Source organism: Mastigoproctus giganteus, chromosome 11 (genome assembly GCF_048544385.1).
Source record: "Mastigoproctus giganteus isolate SK-2022 chromosome 11, ASM4854438v1, whole genome shotgun sequence".
Classification (NCBI taxonomy): Eukaryota; Metazoa; Arthropoda; class Arachnida; order Uropygi; family Thelyphonidae; genus Mastigoproctus; species Mastigoproctus giganteus.
The window spans coordinates 55655691-55675489 of NC_143585.1; the positions used below are offsets into that span (position 1 = coordinate 55655691).

The 19799-nt window shown below is 36.4% G+C and overlaps 1 protein-coding gene across 1 annotated transcript in view; it reads right to left on the reverse strand.

Annotated features, from left to right (window-relative positions):
• Iswi (nucleosome-remodeling ATPase imitation SWI) overlaps positions 1 to 19799 on the reverse strand; it is a 473510-nt gene that overhangs the window by 262874 nt on the left and 190837 nt on the right. The window contains exon 8 of the mRNA XM_090385082.1: positions 18693 to 18824. Coding sequence (XP_090241208.1) covers positions 18693 to 18824 — 132 coding nt within the window. The remainder of the gene's footprint in view (positions 1 to 18692; positions 18825 to 19799) is intronic.

A 19799-nucleotide genomic window follows, 5' to 3' on the forward strand; every position in this document is an offset into this window, starting at 1 on the left:
TTTATATATAACACTAAGAAAATATTGCAGGAGGAGGAGGATGCCACCTGGAATACTGTGAGTACTGCGATGAAAAGTACTGAAGCCTACAACAGATATAATTTGATTTACAACAGTACCACAGATATTTTTTTTTTTAGGAGCATTAGCAACTAAGGCCATATTGCTCCGGGAATATGCGGTGGTCATTCCCTGACCTTTCCGCATCCTCCGTATTTGGTGGTGACGGGCTCGAACCCCGGTCTAATCAAGAAGCGTGTGCTACGCACTGCTGCTCCTTCCCACCTGGCTACGGAGGCGCCTTACCCCAGATAAGGTTAGTGGCCAAGACTGTGTATGAAAAACCTCTCAGCTAAGAGAGCAGAGAATGGGGACAAGAAATTTTTCATGTGTGTGAATACAGGGGGAAAAAAAATGAATCAGATTGGATCCTTGTGCAGAAGGCAGAGGGTTGTGATTAATGGATATTCTTCAGACTGGTGTAAGGTCAGAAGTTGGGTCCTTGAGGGACTCCACTTCTGACCTTACACCAATCTGAAGAATATCCATTTCTGGAATCAGTTCCTGGACTACTGTTGTTTCTGATTTGCATAAACATCATCAAGGAAGGGATAGCAGGCGAGATATCAAAATTTGCAAACAATGTAAAGATTGGTACAGTAGTTAATGATCAGTAATAAGCAGCTCCTGCAGGATGACTTGAACAGACCGCAAGAATGGTCAAAAAGGTGGCAACTATGTTTTACTGCAGAAAAATGCAGGATCTCATACTTCGGGAATAGCAGCCACAAAATAAATTATACACTTGGTGGAGTTGAATTAAAAACAGTAAATGAATAAAGGAATCTGGGTTATAATACAGGCAGATATGAAGTTTTCTGAGCAACAAGATCAGGCAGACAGGAAAGCCCATGGTGTCCTATCAATGATTTATCGAACATTATCCTACAGATATATGGAGATCATAGTCTCACTGTATGAGGCAATTGTAAGACGACATTTGGAATACTGTGTTCAAGTAGGGAGACAACCTGAAAAAAGACATTGAGCTTCTTGAAAGGTTCTAAGGTGAGCAACTTGTGTGGTGTGATCAGCAAAAGAGTGACCACACAAAACTGATTATACTGGTCAGCATCAATTTCCTCCCTGAAATAATTTCAACAGATTATCATAGGAAATATAAATCTCAGAGATGTGCTTAAAAAGTTCTCTCATCACTCTCAGTTTTCAGACATTATAGGGTATTGACTAAAAACCAAGATCTGTTGTTAAAGCTTCATTTCCTACATTCCCATTTAGACTTTATTCTTGAAAATTTGGCAGCAGTCTCTGATAAACATGGTGAAAGGTTTTACCAAGAGATTTCTCAAATGGAAAAAGAAATACCAGGGAAAATGGAGTCCAAATATGTTGGACTCCATTTCTGACCTTACACCAATCTGAAGAATATCCATTTCTGGAATCAGTTCCTGGACCACTGTTGTTTCTGATTTGCATAAACAATGGATGATTATAAAAAGAAAAAAATTACGAAATAAGTGTTTTGTTATCAGATACACATTTTTGTAAATAGAATAAGGTTAACAGATCCACTGTTCTTAAAATACATGAAATCTTTTTGACCCTTCCTTCCTTTCCCCCTTGTTATTTATTTTTTTTTTTTTAAGGAGCATTAGCAACTAAGGCCATATTACTCCGGAGATATGAGGTGGTCATTCCCTGACCTTTCCGCATCCTCCATATCTGGTGGTCATGGGCTCGAACCCCGGTCTAACCAAGAAGCTGTGCTATGCACTGCTGCTCCTGCCCACCTGGCTACGAAGGCGCCCCTTCTCCCTTAAAATTGGTGAGTTAAATATGGTTGCCATATTTAGCATCTGCAACATCAAATATACAAAGAATCACCTTGAATTTTAAAAGGGAGCATAAAAAAAAAAAAAATTTTTTTTTTTTTTGCTCCTTTTTAAAAAAATGAATCCTTTTTTAAATGAATGAATGAAGGGAGGAATGAATCCTCCCTTTTTAAAAAATGATAGAAAATGAATGAAGGCAGAATTTCAACAGCTATAAAGAATTTTAGAACTAGGGGGCATACATTAAAAATTACAGGAGAAGGGGTTTAAACAAACTACTGTAGGAAGTTTACTTTTAGCCAGAGAGTCGGTGAATGCTGGAACAGGTTGCCTTTGCAGGTAGCTGAGGCTGACAGTTTGAATAAATTCAAAGGTCAACTGAATTAATAGTTACCTATGTGAAGAGAGAAGCAAATAATTTGTATTTTCTTATCTACTCAGCGTCCCCCCCCAAGCCAGTGCAGTAAAAGGCTGTGGCGTCCTTGTACAACATGGTTAATAGTAAAACATCCATTCAAAATGGTATTCAACCAACAGCTCATTAAAGTTAACAAAATTTAAATTAACTATAACTATTAAGCATAAACACCAGATGCACCATACAACAAAGTAGCAAAGGAATAAAGAGAAAGAAATATTACGTTAAAAATATAGGAAATTTAATGAAATTTAGACTACTTTGAATATTTGATAACATAATGTGCAGCATTATTTGTTTTGCGTAAGAAGTTAATTTCCACAAGTTTAAGATTAAGAATGATACTCTCTATAGTTTGCTTCAAATAATGACATTTTAAGTCAGGGGTGGCCAACTTAATTTGTGATGCAATCTACTTTTTTCCTTCAAAATGTGCCGCGATCTACCATCTCAAAAATTTCATTGCACAAGGTTAAAAAAGTTAATAACATATATTGAAAAATGTTGTGTATAAATTTTAAATTCAATGCAATTCAGAATTCTTATTTTAAAATCATACGTATTAAAATTTTTAATTTACGTGAAGTTTTGTCTTCATGTCATCTGCCAAGCTTTCAAAATTGGGGATATACTGTGATAACGCCACCAGTAAAGAATCTTCTGTATGCAAGCCATAAGAGCAGAGCAATTCTTCGTCTTTATTTGTTTCAAATACGAAAAGGCTGATTCACGCAGATATGTGGAACCAAAACAGGAATTTAAAAGTTCACTGCATTTTTTCCCATTTGGGTACTTTTTTCAACAAACATATTTCCAAAACTCTTTTTCTGATGATCTGGCTTTTAGGAAGATATCATTTTGCAATGTAATAATTTCATTTTTAAGTAATATTTTCTCCATGTGAAAAATTGCAACGATTTTTTCTGCAATTTGTTTCGTATCTAAGTCGACATTAAATGGTTATTGTTATTTGGCTTTTTTTAGGAGCATTAGCAACTAAGGCCATATTGCTCCGGGGATATGCGGTGGTCATTCCCTGAACTTTCCACATCCTCCGTATTTGGTGGTCACGGGGACATTAAATGGATAAGAAATATATTGAACAATGTCTTCAATTGTTTTAAAATCACTGAATCTGGTTTCAAAATCGTCCACAACATTCTCAATTTTAGAAACATATTTCCCACTATTAAATTCAAAAACAGGATATTTTTGCAAATTTCATTTGCAAAAATGAAATTTGCAATTCAGACAACCACCCCGTATCTTGTAGCTGCTGATAATCATCTCCCCTTTGATCAACAAATTTTTTCATTTCATTCAGCAAATTTTGAAATCTCTGTAGAAACTTACTCTGACTCAGCCACTTCACATCTGTGTGTAATATCAGACCTGGTTCTTTTTCATCGAGTTGCATTTTGAAAAGTCTCCTTTGAAGAGATTGTCCTCTGATGGAATTTACAATTTTGAAAGCGATGTCCATAACAGTTTTAGTATTTAATCTTTTGCTGGTTGGTGGATGATACAGTGGTTATTGATTCAGTGGTAACACTTGTTGGTGGATGATACAGTGGTAACTCAAAAAATCTGGGAATTCATCATCCTTTTGGCACAATGCGATGAATACGTTAAAATGCAACGTCATTGCTTTAGTTTCATCTGTTGTTACTGACATGAGCTTAAATAATGGTAATTTACTTTTTTCAATAAAATGTTTGAATGAGTTAAAGATATCAAAGACCTCTAGTTCTTTCTTTTAATGAAACCATACCCAGCAGTTCTTCTCTAGTGACAGAATCATCGAAAAACCATAGGAATAAAAACGAGCAACTGAGCTGTATCACTGACATCTGTAGATTCATCCAGTTGTAAAGAAAAGGACACACAATTAGCAATATGAGCACGCAATTGTTCGCTTGCATTTTTGCTCATTTTTTTGATGCTTCGCATCACAGTATTTCAAGATAATTGCAGATCTTGAAGGGCACTTTTAATTTCATTTTTGTTCTTAAAATTTTCAAAAAGAGAATCTGTTATTTCTAAAATTTCTTTGATGAATTGACCATCAGAAAATGATTTCCATTTTTTTGCAAGAAGATGACTCACTTTAAATGATGCTACAGTTTTTTAGATTGTAAATTAGGTGTCATGAAGAAATTTTGTTGTGTGAATAATTTGCATTTAAGTTCTAATTTATTTTTTCTAAGGTCACTATTCGGCAGAAAATCCGATTAGTATTTACCATGGAGTGTGTCGAAGTGCCTTTCTAAATTTCCTTTTTTGGGTATAGCCACAGAAGCATTGCAAATCAACCAGCAACATTTTTCTTTCACCATTACAAAAAAGTATTCTAGTTCCCACTCTTGATGAAAATGATACATTTTACTCTTTTTTGTAGTATTCATTTTAAATCAAAAGGTATTAAATTAACATATAAGTATTGTCCAGTTATTAAAACAGCAAAATGCTTACAGATTAAACACTATTAAGTTGCGTGAACCCGGAAAATATATCATCGGAACAGCTAACGTAGGATAATTGATGAAGAGGATTCCCGAATGAGGAAGTTGTTTCCAAAATAACCGGGGCGCATCCGTAGGCAGGTGGGAAGGAGCAGCAGTGCGTAGCACATGCTTCTTGATTAGACCGGGGTTCGAGCCCATCACCACCAAATACGGAGGATGCAGAAAGGTCAGGGAATGACCACCGCATATCCCAGAGCAATATGGCCTTAGTTGCTAATGCTCCTAAAAACCAAATAACAACAACAACAACAACCAAAATAACCGGACAAACACACCACAGTTTATTGCTTTGTTTGGTTATATCATTATAAGAATCAGTTTTGAACGCCTTTGTGATATTTCTCTAAAGCTATTTCTGGAGGTCACGACCATAAAACAATAAAAACAATTTGCACTTTCCAGTTTATTGGGCTTTTCTGTAAGTGCAATCTAATTATAAACAGGTAGTAAACTCAACCATATTGCATTTGCAATAATACCGACAGCTGCAATTCTGTGAGATTTTACGTTATTACGGCAAAATGTTTCTCCTTCAATGAAATCTTCGATCATGCAAAAAAATATAAATAAATTAAATAAATTTTCAAAATCTGCTCTTCATTCCTATTTTTGAAGCTTCGTAACAAATAAAAAAAAAATAACGCGCAGGTAGCGAAACCCGACCGTGCAAATCGAAGGATGACTGTATATTTTAAATTTGTCGTGATCGACTGGTAGATCACGATCGAGTCGTTGGCCACCGCTGTTTTAAGTGAAGAAATGTTTACCAAGAAGTATTTGTAAATGCTGTTTTACTATATATAAAGAGACTTGCATTAATAATTTGGAATATATACATCATCGCTGTAGTAAAATGCAACATATGTAAACAGAAATTAACAACACTGAAAAAAATTTTTCAGGAAAGATAAGGAATGAATTTCTGAAAAATTTTTTATCAAGAGAATTTCTATTCCTGACAACAACATATTGAATAATGTAAGCAAAACTTGGAATGATGGCACAACTTTTAAACAACTTGAATTTTAAAAGAGAGAGAATATTGAAAGTTTACAATGATTTTTACAATCGTTACTAGCATTTTGATATAGAGTAAGCCTGACCATTATTTTTTCCCAAAATTAGAAACACGTATGAATCAAATGTAAATTCTCAACAGCTTGTATTTAGCTTTTGATTCTGGGCATTCTGTTTTACAAATTTGCTCAAAGCGAACAAAGCAGACTCATTGGGCTGAAGTTTTCATTGGTGCACTTTCAATTCCTTTCTAAATTGTGGGTTGTCTACTAGCCCATGACCAGCCCAAGAAAATTTTACATTGTGAGCAAAAAAAAATTATAATTCTATATTAATAAATGAAAATTTCATTATTTTTATGCACTTACTTTTTATATATAAGTGAATTTTTTGCCCATATATTTTTCCTAATGACATACATGAAAAATGTCTATGTACAGGGTTGTTAAAATGAGAGTACCTCTATGTAGAGGGCTCTGGAGCAAGTTCTAAGGCCCATACTGAAGAGAAATTTGGACAACAGGTACAATAAAGAAGGTGCTCACCATTTATTGGAAAAAAAAAAAAAAAAAAAATATATATATATATATATAGTTACAAAATTTGTCACTATATGGCACTATGGCAACACAAATCACTTGAACAGTGATAAAATTATTCAATGTGTCCTCCATTTTGGTCAACAACATTTTCCATTTGAAGAACAGCATCTTCTACAGCAGAACATAACATGTCAACTGGAATAGCCAGCACATGACATCTAATGCTGTCCTTCAGATCTGCCAGAGTTTGACATTCTTCCCGATACACCTGGTTCTTCAAAAAACCCCACAACCAGAAGTCGCACGGGGTGAGGTCCGGTGATTGTGGGTGACCAACAGCTGGTGACCCTTTCATCTGTAAAGTGTTGCCTTAGCAATCTTTGCACACAAGGGTGGATGTGGGGTGGCGCACCATCTTGCATGAATCTGGTATTGCGAAATTTGACATTTCATAATATTGCTGTCCAGTAACAGAACGGGTGCAGGGTCCAGTTGGTGTTACCTGTTCAAAAAAATATGGCCCAATCATCAATGTGGCCGTAAATCCATACCACATTGTCACTTTTGGAGAATGAACAGGATCTCTTGGATAACGCGAGGGTTTTTTGTTGCCCAAATGTGACAATTGTGCGTATTCACTTGTCCATTTAAGCAGAAGTGGGCTTCATCACTCAAAAGGATGTTCCGTGGCCAAATGATATCCACTGTCATTCGCACCAGAAACCGAAGTGGGTAAGTGAAATGAATATCTGCATTACCATGCTTTAGCTGCTGTAGCATGTGCATCTTGTAAGAATAGTACCACGACACCTGACGCATTACTAGCCTTAGAGTGGAATACTGCATGTCCACTTCACGATAAACAGCTGGCACCTTTCGCTACCACATTGAGATTGACTTCATAATCCACAACAGCCATGGTCACATCTTCAACACGAGAGGAGTCCACTCATTTTCAACATCTACCTGGCTGAACACCAAGATGTCCTGTCGCTTCAAATTTTGCAAACAGCACAAACAGTCATAGGTCCACGCCTTATGCGCTTCTGACGCCGGAATTCTCTGATAGCCGCAGCTGCATTGTTGCTACCGTGCAGGCAAATGTCTACTATATGATTTTGAAGAGACTGCTTTGCTTTTATACAGTACAGTACAGCTGAGTAGTGGCACTGCGGCAATAACTTACGATTATGCAAATAACTTGTTATTTGCATAATCGTAACTAAGATAGTTAGGCCATACAGTGACACAGTACCATACAGTTACAATTTTTGTAACTAATTTTTTTCCCCCACTAAATGGGGAGAGCACTCTTAATTGTACCTGTTGTCCAAATTTATCTTCAGTACGAGCCTTAGAACTTGCTCCAGAGCCCTCTACATAGGGATACTTTAATTTTAACAACCCTGTATATTAACAATTCCTAGGAAAATAAAAGCTTTTTAATATTTAAATTTAAAAAAACAAATATATAATTACAGTGGCCAACGACACACTAACCAAATAGCCTTGATGAAGGTAACATAAATAGATATGACATAGCAGTTATAGCATTCTCAAGAAAGCTGGGCTGTTTGGCTATAGTATGAAGTTTAGAGTTTCAAAGATGCTTCGGTTCAGGTGCTATATCAGTTACAAGAATGAATGTGAAAAAACAGTCAGGAAACAACCTACTGGACTAAGAATACTTATAGAGAGGGTGGGTACTCGTATTAAGGGTCCTATTCTTAAAAGTCATTTATGCAAAAACATGGAAGTTAAATGTCTAGGTACTGAAAAGAGTGGTCACCAAAGCACCCAATATATTAGGAAGTTGTGCAGCTTTGTTTTCAACAGAAGAACTACATTCATAAGCCCATAATATATATCAAGGTATGTTGCAGCAACAAGATCTAGACAATTAACTTTCACTATCAAAATACATATTAAAATACAGCCATAAGATTGTTTATCAGTCCAGTATTCTTTAAAACATTAGTGTACCTAAGATTTATCAGTCTGTATGTTTCTGTTTAGATATTATATTAGACATCATATTTTGATGACCACTTCTAAACAGATACTGTTGCAGACTTTGCCCATTTCAGAAATGTAGTCATTTTGTTCGTGATAATGGTCGGTTTGTCTAGACCAGTGGTTCCCAACCTGTGCTCCGCGGCCGCTCCAGGAAAATAAAATAGCTAAAAATTGAATGAAATTAAAGAATCAGAAAACTAGAAATCACATTCTGAATAAAAATTTGCCAAGTTAAATTTTTCACATTCTCTAGCAGACGACGTTCAGTCATTTTGCTGCCATTAGCTTAAACGTTATTGTAGTATGAGATGGACAGACGACAAGGCAGAGCGGAGCACATTCTGTCGCCACGTTTTAATGACCCTTCCTGGAACTGAATATCTGTGTGATTTCTTGGAACTGTATATTTGGGAAGTTTTTCGCCCATTCTCGACCCTTCGAGAATTATCCGCACGAAGGAATCCTGGAATCCGCACAAAGCTTCTCAAAACTTAGCCTCATATAAATAAAGGCTGGCTAGTCGACTTGAAGTCACTTCACAGTTAATTTTCATAGCAATAACATTATGATTACCTAGCGATTCTTCCACGAGTCTTCAGTGCATTTGACCTCTTTGTGAGTATTTAGTTGTGTACTTTGTAAGTGTTCTTTAATAAACTGTTGTGTTTTGTTCTACTTGTACGTTCGAACTCTGAGCTACTGCAATATATTTCCAGTAGAAAAATGCTACATTATTGATTGACCCAGGTGCTTTTATTGGTTTTCAAGTAGGTAAGTGTTTGTATTTCGTAATAAAATTTTTAGTTGCTTTACTTTGTATTTTGGATTGGATTATAAAAGATAAAGTCGGTTATTCTCATATTCCTGTGTGATTTTCTTTTAGGCATGGATCACTGGCTTCAAACCGATACTTCGAAGAAAAAAGATGTTACATTTGAAAAGGAGAACAAACCAACAGCTCACTCTACTACTTCGCCAGATGAGCCAATGACAAAAAAAAAAAAAGGTGACAGCTGAGTGATGCATTCCAATGTTTGTTTGTCTGAAGAGCTTTCCGCAAAAGAAACTATTTCTGAATCTGTGGCGCCACCACAATTATTGTTTGCAAAACGCGACAGAAATGGCGCAGTGGGGGAAAGACCTTCCAATAAAAAAAGAAGATACGAAGAGAGTTACTTGAATGCGGGATTCACAGAAACAAATGATGGTCGGCCTCTCTGTGTGATTTGCGGAAATGTGTTAACCAACAGTTCAATGTTTCCTGCTAAACTGCAGCATCATTTTGAGGGGAACCATCCAGAGTTAAAAGATAGACCGTCTAATTTTTTAAAGAGAAAGTGCAATGAAATTTTGGCTTCACAGAAAACCATGACACCACTTGTTAAAACCAATAATGAAAAAATACTGGAAGCTTCCTCTCTAATAAGTTACCGTGTAGCTTGAGCTGGTGAAGCTCATACCATTGCAAAGACTCTTATTAAACCATGTACAGTCGATATTGTCAAGTGTTTGCTTGATGAAAAAGCTGTTGAGTCTGTCTCTAATATTCCTTTATCAAATAATACAGTTGCAAGAAGAATCAGTGATATGGCTGATGACGTGAAAGAGACACTTATCAGTCACATCAGGTGTACCAAATTTGCACTACAAATGGATGAATCGACTGACATCGCTGGGTTGGCGGTTTTAATAGTAATTGTTCGTTATGTTTACTTACAAAGCTATCAGGAGGACCTTCTTCTTTGCAGACCACTACCAACCAACACATCAGGGGGTCAAATATGAATTCCCTTTTAGATGAATTCTTCGCATCAAATGAAATACCATGGGAAAACTGTGTAGATATATGCACTGATGGTGCAAAGGCAATGATGGGGCACAATGCTGGAGCAGTTGCCAAAATTAAAGATAAGGCAAAAAAATGTAGCAGCAGCCATTGCGTTCTTCATAGACATGTGCTAGCCTCGAGAAAAATATCTTCTCAGCTAATGATAGTGATGAATGATGCCATAAAAACTAATAAACTTTATAAAATCGCGACCTTTTAAAAGCAGGCTCTTCAAACTAATGTGTGAAGATATGGGAAGTCACCGCGAGTCCCTCCTGCTGCACACTGAAGTAAGGTGGCTGTCTCAAGGAAAAGCGCTGACACGTTTGATGGAACTACATGAAGAGGTAGCAGCATTTTTAATAGACCATAGCGCTCTATTGGTGACGGTTTTAAATGATAAAGACTGGGTGTGCAAACTGGCGTACTTAGGTGACATTTTTAGCAAAATGAACGAAATGAATCTCTCATTGCAAGGAAAAGCAGCCACAGTTTTTGTTGCAAACGCCAAGGTTTCTTTCAAAAGGAAACTTATGTATTGGTTGGAGTGCGTGGAAAAGGAAGATATTGATTGCTTCCCTCTTACAAAAAGCTTCTTGGACGAAAATAATATCAAGATTCAAGAAAAAATACAGAAAAATATTCAGGCGCATCTCGAAGCATTAAAAGACTCGTTTGAACATTATTTTCCGACGGCTCAAGAGAAGGCGCTTGATGACTTTAATTGGGTATTGAATGTGTTCAGCGTGAACAAAAAACAACCTAGCTTAAACCCAGCAGAATACGAGCTCCTCAAAGATTTGACATCTCACAGCGAACTAAAAATCACGTTTCAGAATCAAAGTCTACCAGAGTTTTGATTGCATTTGCAAGATGAATTCAAAATCTTGTCTGAGAAAGCAAAATTAGTATTGCTGCCTTTCTCAACTACATATCACTGTGAAGCGGGATTTTCTGACTATATGCGGACCAAAACAAAATACAGAAGTTGCTTAAATGCAGAACCAGACATTCGCTTGCAATTATCATCAATTGAACCTGAAATAAGAAAACTGTGCAAAAAAATACAACCACAGGTGTCTCATTAAATATTTATACGTTATTTTATGTTATGTCTTAATTTAGGCTTACTGTAAAATATAATTTTATTGCATGGACATTGTACAATTCTTTAAATAGTCTCTTTACTTCACACTCCTTATTATCTATCCCCCCCCCCCCGTAACACTATTCTTAAACACCATTAGCTTGACGGGGTAAGCCTAAGCGGTTCCTCCATAGAAATTGATTCTAAAAAGGGCTCTGCAGGTCAAAAAGGTTGGGAATCATTGGTCTAGACTTAGCTGTAAGGAGCATTTCCAAAGTTTCAACCATAAAGTAACAATATGATCTGTTTTTGTTTTTTTTTTCTAACCTGGCTGAATATTCTCTTGCACTCAGTACTACTATGAGGAATTGTTAAAATAGCAAGCATGATGGGATAATCTGTTATATTTCAAGCTACTTTGTGCACCTGTCAGCTCTGCAACCAAGTAAAATGAATGAGGACAAAATTTCCACAGTTATAATGATTCTAGAACTGGGGGCCATAAATTAAAGTTATGGGGGGGTGGATGTTTACACTGAATTGTAGGAAATTTTACTTCAGCCAGCAAGTTATAAATTACCTACATGGGTGGTAGAGACTGACAGTTTGGGGAAATTCAAAGGTCAGCTGGATAGTTACCTACAAGAGGAGGGAAATGCATAGGTTGTCTATTTCCTTTTCTTTTAATAATCATTTATATTTTTTTATATTATCTTATGATTATTATTATTATTATATTTTTTTATTTTTTTGGCTGGTACAGCATAAGATTCCTTGCACCATGTGGTCATTGCTAATGCCAAATACTAATGCCCTTGGAAGTAGAGCACAAGGGCTACACAAGTTTGAATCCTGTCCCTCAGAACATGAGGTTATAGAAATGGCTTCTGCATGGGTGATTTTTTTTAACCGGGGGTATGTGAACCCACTAAATCCGTGGTTTTCAACCAGAGATACGTGTACCCCTGGGCGGTACTTCAGGTGTACCTTGGGCATTGCATCCAAAATGGCTGATTTTCACGTGCTTAGTTTTTAGCAAAATATTTATCAGCCAAGTGCAAGATTTTACTGAATATTTATTTATGATGCCCTAGAATCTTTCGTGTTTTGAGAAAAATAAATCAAAACCAAACTGTCCAGTCTCATCATCATCAGCCATTTTCAATCCACTGCAAGATGAAGGCCTCTCCAGCAACTTTCCAGTTCCTTCTGTTTTGAGCACTGGCCATCCATTTACTACCCACAAACTCATGAATTTCATCTATCCATCTCTGCCTTTGTCTTCCAGGTTTTCTTCTAGCTCCTCTTGGATACCATTCTGTTATTTCCTTAGTCCATCTGTCATCATGTCTTCGAGCTACGTGTCCTGCCCAAGACCATTTTAGTTCTTTAGTTTTGATAAGAATGTCCTTTACTTGAGTTTGCTGCCTAATCCATGTGTTTCTCTTCTTATCTAACAGTCTGATTCCCAATATAATTTGTTCCATTCTTCACTGTATAGTTCTCAGCTTCTCTTCCATTCTTTTGGTGAGTGCCCAAGTTTCACTTCCATAAGTCATGGTGGGGAGTATACATTGGTTCATTATTTTACGTTTCAGACAAACTGGGATATTGCTCTTCAGTATGTGACTATATTTCCTGAATGCTATCTTCTCTTGACTTCCAGCCATTTATCATTATTACAGCTAATAACTTGTCCCAGATAAGTATACGACTCCACCTTTTCAATTACTGCTCCATCAATCATTATTTCCCTTTCTGTGGAATACTTGTTCATCATTACTTTTGTTTTAGCCATATTCATCTTTAGTCCTAAATCCTTACATCTTTAGTCCTAAATCCTTACTAACTGTGAATAACTGATTAAGGTTTTCCTCTAATTCTTTGGGATTGTGGCTTATGACCACAATGTCATCTGCAAATCGTAAATGATTTAGGTTCACATTGACTACTTTCTGCGACCAGTCTAATCTTCTGAAAGCTTCCTCAAGGGCAGCAGTAAACAGCTTCGGAGATATTGTGTCTCCTTGTCAAACTCCTTTCTGGATTTTAAATTTCCTACTGTCTTTGTCTAGTCTAATAAAGGAGGTAGCACTCTCATATATTTTCTTCAAAGTCATAATATGTGGGGTATCTATGCCTTGTCTTTCTAGTGCCCAAAACATTGCCTTATGCTGTATGGAGTCAAATGCCTTTTCATAATCCACAAATGCCAGGCATAATGGTGTTTCATATTCATTTGCTTTCTCCATTAGCTGTGATATTACGTGAAGGTGATCCATAGTTGAGAATCCTGTCCTAAAGCCAGCTTGCTCTTTCGGTTGATTCTCATCAAGTATTCTTTCTAATCTGTTAGTAATGACCCTTGTGAACAACTTGTAGATGTGGGATAACAAGCTAATCGGTCTATAATTTCCAATTTCTGATTTATCTCCTTTCTTATGCAGCAAAACTATGAATGCATTATTCCACTGCTTAGGCGCCACACCTTTTTGAATGCACTTTGTGAAGAGCCTTGCCAGTTTTTGTGTTATGTCTCTTCCTCCCAATTTTAACAACTCTACAGTAACTTCATCTTCCCCCGGGGCTTTCTGATTCTTCATTTTCTTCAATGCATGTTCTACCTCATCAGCAAGAATATCGGGTATGTCGTATGTGTTGCTACTTTGCAATCCATCTTCCTCACTGCTGGCATCATTCCCTCGCTCCTTGTATAATTCTCTATAGTAGTCTTTTGCTATTTGAATTATGCCCTCTCTGCCGTTTATAAGTACACCATTGCTATTCTTCAGTTTCAGTATCATTTGTCTTTCTGTATTACTGCTCATGGTTGCTGATTTAAATCCTTTGTTTTCCCTTAATGCTTGTTCTACTTGTCTTGTGTTAAATCTTCTTATGTCCTCTCTGAGTCTCTTTCTAATGGCTTTGCATAACTCAGTATACTCAATTTTTTCCCTGTCACTGTTTTTCTTGCTCTTCATTTGTCGTCTTCGGTTCATCATGACAAGTGTTTCTTGACTAATTTTTTCTTCTTTGGATTTCTTTTTCCCGATACGTTTCTTGGGCTTTATCACTTTCAGAAAGTTGTAATATTCCTCGTCGATATCTTGGTCCTGAGCAGTCTGCAGAAGTACATACTGCTTTTTCTCCTCTTCTGTTATCCGAGTCAGTTTTTTTCCTTTCCTTTCCTTTCCTACATCTATATCAAGTGTACATCTTACCATTCTGTGATCACTTCCAACATTTACCTTATTCAGGACAGTAACATCATTCACAATATATCTTCTGTTAGTGAGGATGAAGTCAATTTCATTAGTTGTTAATCCATTTGGACTCTTCCATGTCCACTTTCTGTTCATCCTTTTCTTGAAAAAAGTGTTCATTACTGACACTCCTTGAGATTCTGCAAATTCCACAAGTCTTTCACCAATTCCAAAATTTCCTATAGTTCCCCTTTCTGCACTGTTTTGTCTTTTTCCTACCTTAGCATTGAAGTCCCCCATAATAATAGCGTAGTGGGTTTTCTGCTCATCTAGAAGACTCAATTTCGGTTTACATTTCTTCAACTTCTTCATCATCATGGCTCGATGTTGGTGCATAAATCATTATAACCTTTAGCTTGTACCTCTTTCGAAATCTTGAGTATTAGTCTTGACACCATTGGTGATGTACTTTTGAATTCCAAAATGTTGTTTTTTAAATCTTTATGGACCAGAAACCCAACTCCACCTTCACTCCTTTCACTGTTTCCATTGGTGTACAGCAGATTTCCACTTGATAAACTTATAAGTGATTAATTTCTTCTTCTTGTTTCAGCCAAACCGATGATATTCCAATTCACATACCAATTCCAATTCAGAAAACTTCATATCTGACTGCAATTACCCCCATTTTCTACTACCCTGAGTAGTTGATACGTTATTCTGGGGTTACTGCTATCCATGTGCAGTATTTTTCATTTCTCAAGGTTAAACTTCAGTTGCCACCTCTCAGCACATCTGCTCAACTTTTGTAGATCTTGTTGCAGTAGAGTACTATCAACCTTCATATCGTCTGCAAACTTAGACATTAAGCCTGATATACCTTCATCACTATCATTAATAAATACAGAAAGCAACAATGGATCAAACAATGAACCCTGGGGTACCCCAATGATAACATTACTTCATGAACAGCAGTGTCCACTGATTACCACTCTCTGTGTTCTCCCACTCAACCATCCCTTTATCCATAGCAGCAATTTACTCCAATGCCACACTGCTCCAATTTATACAGCAGTCTTCCATGAGCAACAGTATCAAAAGCCTTCGTAAGATCCAAGTATATGATATCAAAATTATTCTTTGCATCCAGTTCTGAGAAACTGGATGCAAAGAATAATTTCAGGATTTTCTGTTTTTTCGGAAAATCCTGAGAAAAGATGTGAAGACAAGTCAAGAACACCTTAATATGACTCACAAGTGGCAAGTGTAATCATAACCATTCAAGTTCATCTACAAGCAAATCAGCTCCAGATAAAAACCAAAAATATGCCATTATCAAAATGAATATTTGAAATATGGCTATTATTGTGGTGATGAACTGAATCAAATCCATCTGTGTTTAATTTATGAACAAAAACTCAGAAATATGAAATCTGTATATGAATACTATATGAAATCCCCTCTGCTGATGAGACATTTTGAAAGAAATCATTGAGAAATGAATGGCCAGTCCATTTCTTGTTTCGAAGAGAAAAACACGTATTATATAAAACAGACCTCGCAAAATCTATATTTGTGAGTGAATCATTAAAAAAAAAAAAAAAAAAAAAAGAATTATTAGAAGCCCTACTGAAAGTGAGCTATCAGCATTGCTGTCAAGGTGAGGCCCACACTACTGGCGAAAAACTGATAATACCATGTGCTATGGACCTGTGCTAGGCAATATTCTAACCCAACAAATCGGCAAAAATAAGGTGTCACTCTCTAATGACACTGTACGAAAAAGAATTTTAATTTTCTCAGCCGATCTTCTCATTGAACTCATTTGTACACTTAAGTTGTTGCCTTATTTTACCTTGCAATTCAATGAGAGCACTAATGTCAGTAGCCTAGCTAGTATTTGTTCAACATCTGTATAATGGTGGGCAGTGCAAAGACATTCTCATCTGCGACGATTTGAAAACCACTCCAACAGGAGCTGATATTTTTGAAAAAATTAACAGCTTTTTTGTGATCATGATGTTATGTTTGTTTGTTATTTGGATTTTAGGAGCATTAGCAACTAAGGCCACATTGCTCCGGGGATATGTGGTGGTCATTCCCTGACCTTTCCGCATCCTCCGTATTTGGTGGTCACGGGCTCGAACCCCGGTCTAATCAAGAAGCGTGTGCTATGCACTGGTGCTCCTGCCCACCTGGCTACGGAGGTGCCTAATTGTGATCATGAACTTGAATGGAAGAAGTGTATTGACATCTGTAATGACAGTGCCAAGACTATGCAGGATCCAATTTCAGGTGTTGGCACACCCTGTTCAAGTAGTCACTGTGTACTCCAGAGGTAAAATTTAGCTGTGAAAAACATTCCTGCAAAACTGAAAGATAATTTTAAGATCCTAAGAGAAATCGTCAATCATGCAAAATCTAATGGCTTAAATACAAGAATTTTCCAGCAGATTTGTGACGAAATGGACAGCAACTATGATTGCAACTGTGCCAAAGCACGTTGACTGACTCGAGGTAACGTGCTGATGATATATTCTCTGAATTACGCTCTGAAATTGTGATGTTTCTTGTGATCAGCTATCTCACAATAGTTGATTACAAAGATGAAGCCACAAGAAAAACAACTCGAGATAAACTGCAGAGATTCGTCAACTGTATGTCTAGCGATTATAATTCATAAGGGCTTGCACACCTTATTGATATATTTGACAGATGAACGCACTGAATCTTTCACTTTAAGATAAAAACACATTTTTCATGGCCATGATAAAATCATTCTTTGGAGAAAAAGAGCTGAAGCTGGACAATATACCTTTGATACTTGTTTTAAAAAAAAAATGTCTCTGCAGAGTCAGGCTTAGATTACAGAAAGCAATAATTGATCACCTCACACAGCTGTTGATCTCACTTGAAGAATATTTTCCTGTCAATACTGACAATGAAAGTTACAAGTGGATATCTAACCCTTTCTTGAAAAATCAAAAACTCTTTTGTCCCATCCAAAAAGAAGATGAACTGATTGATATTTCTTATGACTTGTCACTCCAAGAAAGGTTTTTCAGTATTCCACTGTCTTCATTCTGGGTTAGTTTGTTGGCCTCTTACCCTGCCTTGAACTGCCTTGTCTGCTATATTAGCAGACATGGCAGTTCATAAATTTTACCTAACCTAACACCTAACCTAACAAAAATAAATCAAAAAAGAGAAACAGACTTGACACTTCAGCAGATATCCGCTGTCAATTATCAGCCTTGACACCAAATTTCAGCAGAATTGCTGAAAATTTGTCACAGAAGGTCTTTCATTAGGTTAAATCAGTAAGTCTTCTAAGAAGGGGATACACCTCAGTGAAAAAGATTGAGAATCACTGCACTAAATGAATGATCCTGGAAAAGCCATCCCAGGATCTCCTGTCTTGTTTAAGTGGGGGTGACCATGCTGAAGATAGCTCCCCCACCGACCAACCCTAGGTGTCCCTTCACAAACTTCATTGTCTGCAGCACATGATAAACACAACGGATTTCTATGATGTAAGCCTGGAACCTAGGCTATGGGTGTTTGGATTCCAGTGATGTCAATCTGGAGGAGTAGCATCTGAGAGGTCTCCTCACCACATGCAGGTGCCCACATCGAGGGCATCACTGGGATGAACTGGAATCAGTTCAAGGCAGGGCTAGCCATCCCTCTACACAACTGGTGTCAGCTTTGCAGGAGGAGCAGTACTAACTCCTGCTAACAAAATTACATAAAAAGTGTGCCTTGAAGGACATTAAAGCTAAAGATGAGACATATATTACAAAGCTTGTAAATAACCATTTTCTAAAACATTTGAAGTGTCCAGTGACTTTTTGGTAATATAGTGTATAAGTTTTAAACACATTAACAAATATCTAAATTTTCTAACCATTCCTATTAAAAGTAACAAAATTTAAATTGCTTTGAATACTACTATAATCAAATTCTAAATAAAAACACTTAAAACCCTTAACATGAAGTACACTGTCCATTCCACTCAATTGTTCTTGAAGTCTGAAAAAAAAAAAAAAACAATACAACCCAGCCATGTTACACTGGTTTATGAGATAGGCATTTTCACTTCATGTGTCAATTTTCATAAACAATAAGAAGAAAATCAATTATGTAATTACATAATTGATTTTCTTTTCAATTATGTAATTACTGAACATTCTGTTAGCATACCTCTGATGAATTAAATACATCTGGAAGTAAAAAGTTTAGTAAAGCCCAAAGCTCATGAAGATTGTTCTGAAGTGGGGTACCCGTTAGTAGAAGTCTGTTTGTTGACTTGAATTCTCGTACTATTTCAGACAACTGCAAAGAAGAATACAGAATTAAATATGTTTAACACAATTTTATTTTTAAAGATTATGAATTAAAGATTTAAAGTTAACTGTTGTAATTTTTATGCCGAAAATAATTTTTTTAACTTTTACTGGTTAAAAATGTGTGTGCTACCACATGTCAACTTTTCATATCTTCAGATTTAAATGCATCCCTTAAGATTGCCATATATTGGCAATCTTAAGGGATTAATTAATAAATAAATTTATTAATTAATAAGGTTATTAATTATTACCTTATTAATAACTTCAATTTTATTAAAACAAATAACAGTAATATAAGGATTCTTGTATACAAAAATGAATTTGAACATTCAAAGCCCTCAAAGCTCATATCATAGGACTAACTGAGACTTATTGGTGAAGTGGGAGTTTAATGGTGACCCCCACTTTAATGGTAAATCACGGTAATGAAATTGCTGAGGCCAGCAATTTAATTAGCATGATATTGTGTTCAGAGATGGAGAAGGGTCAGAAAGAGATAGAATGGAGAGGTTGTACTCTTATCAAGATCAGGCAAATGCTGAATCGGTGTGGTGTGAGGTGCCTGGTGAAAACGCAAAGCTGACAGTTCAAGTATGGGAGACAACCAATGATTGTATGTAATATGAACCAGGAGTGACTTTCATTTACCCCATACTAATTGGAATTCATGATCAAGCAGTACACCCAGTGAGTCAGTTTTTTGAGTGACTTCCCTTTTTTCTTTTTCTCCCAACATGTCAGGGGCAGTCTAACAGGCTCAACTATCCTTAACTTGGTCCTCAATTAAGGGTACAAGTATTATCAGAGGTATAACATTGCAGGAACTATTAGCAGGAAAAAACAATGTCAAAAATGTACAGTGTCCACAGAAATATTAATTGTAAAAGATAAAGGTAAAAGATTATGATGTGGTCACAAAGGAATTGGAGGCAAAAAATAATTTTGATATCATATACTTGGA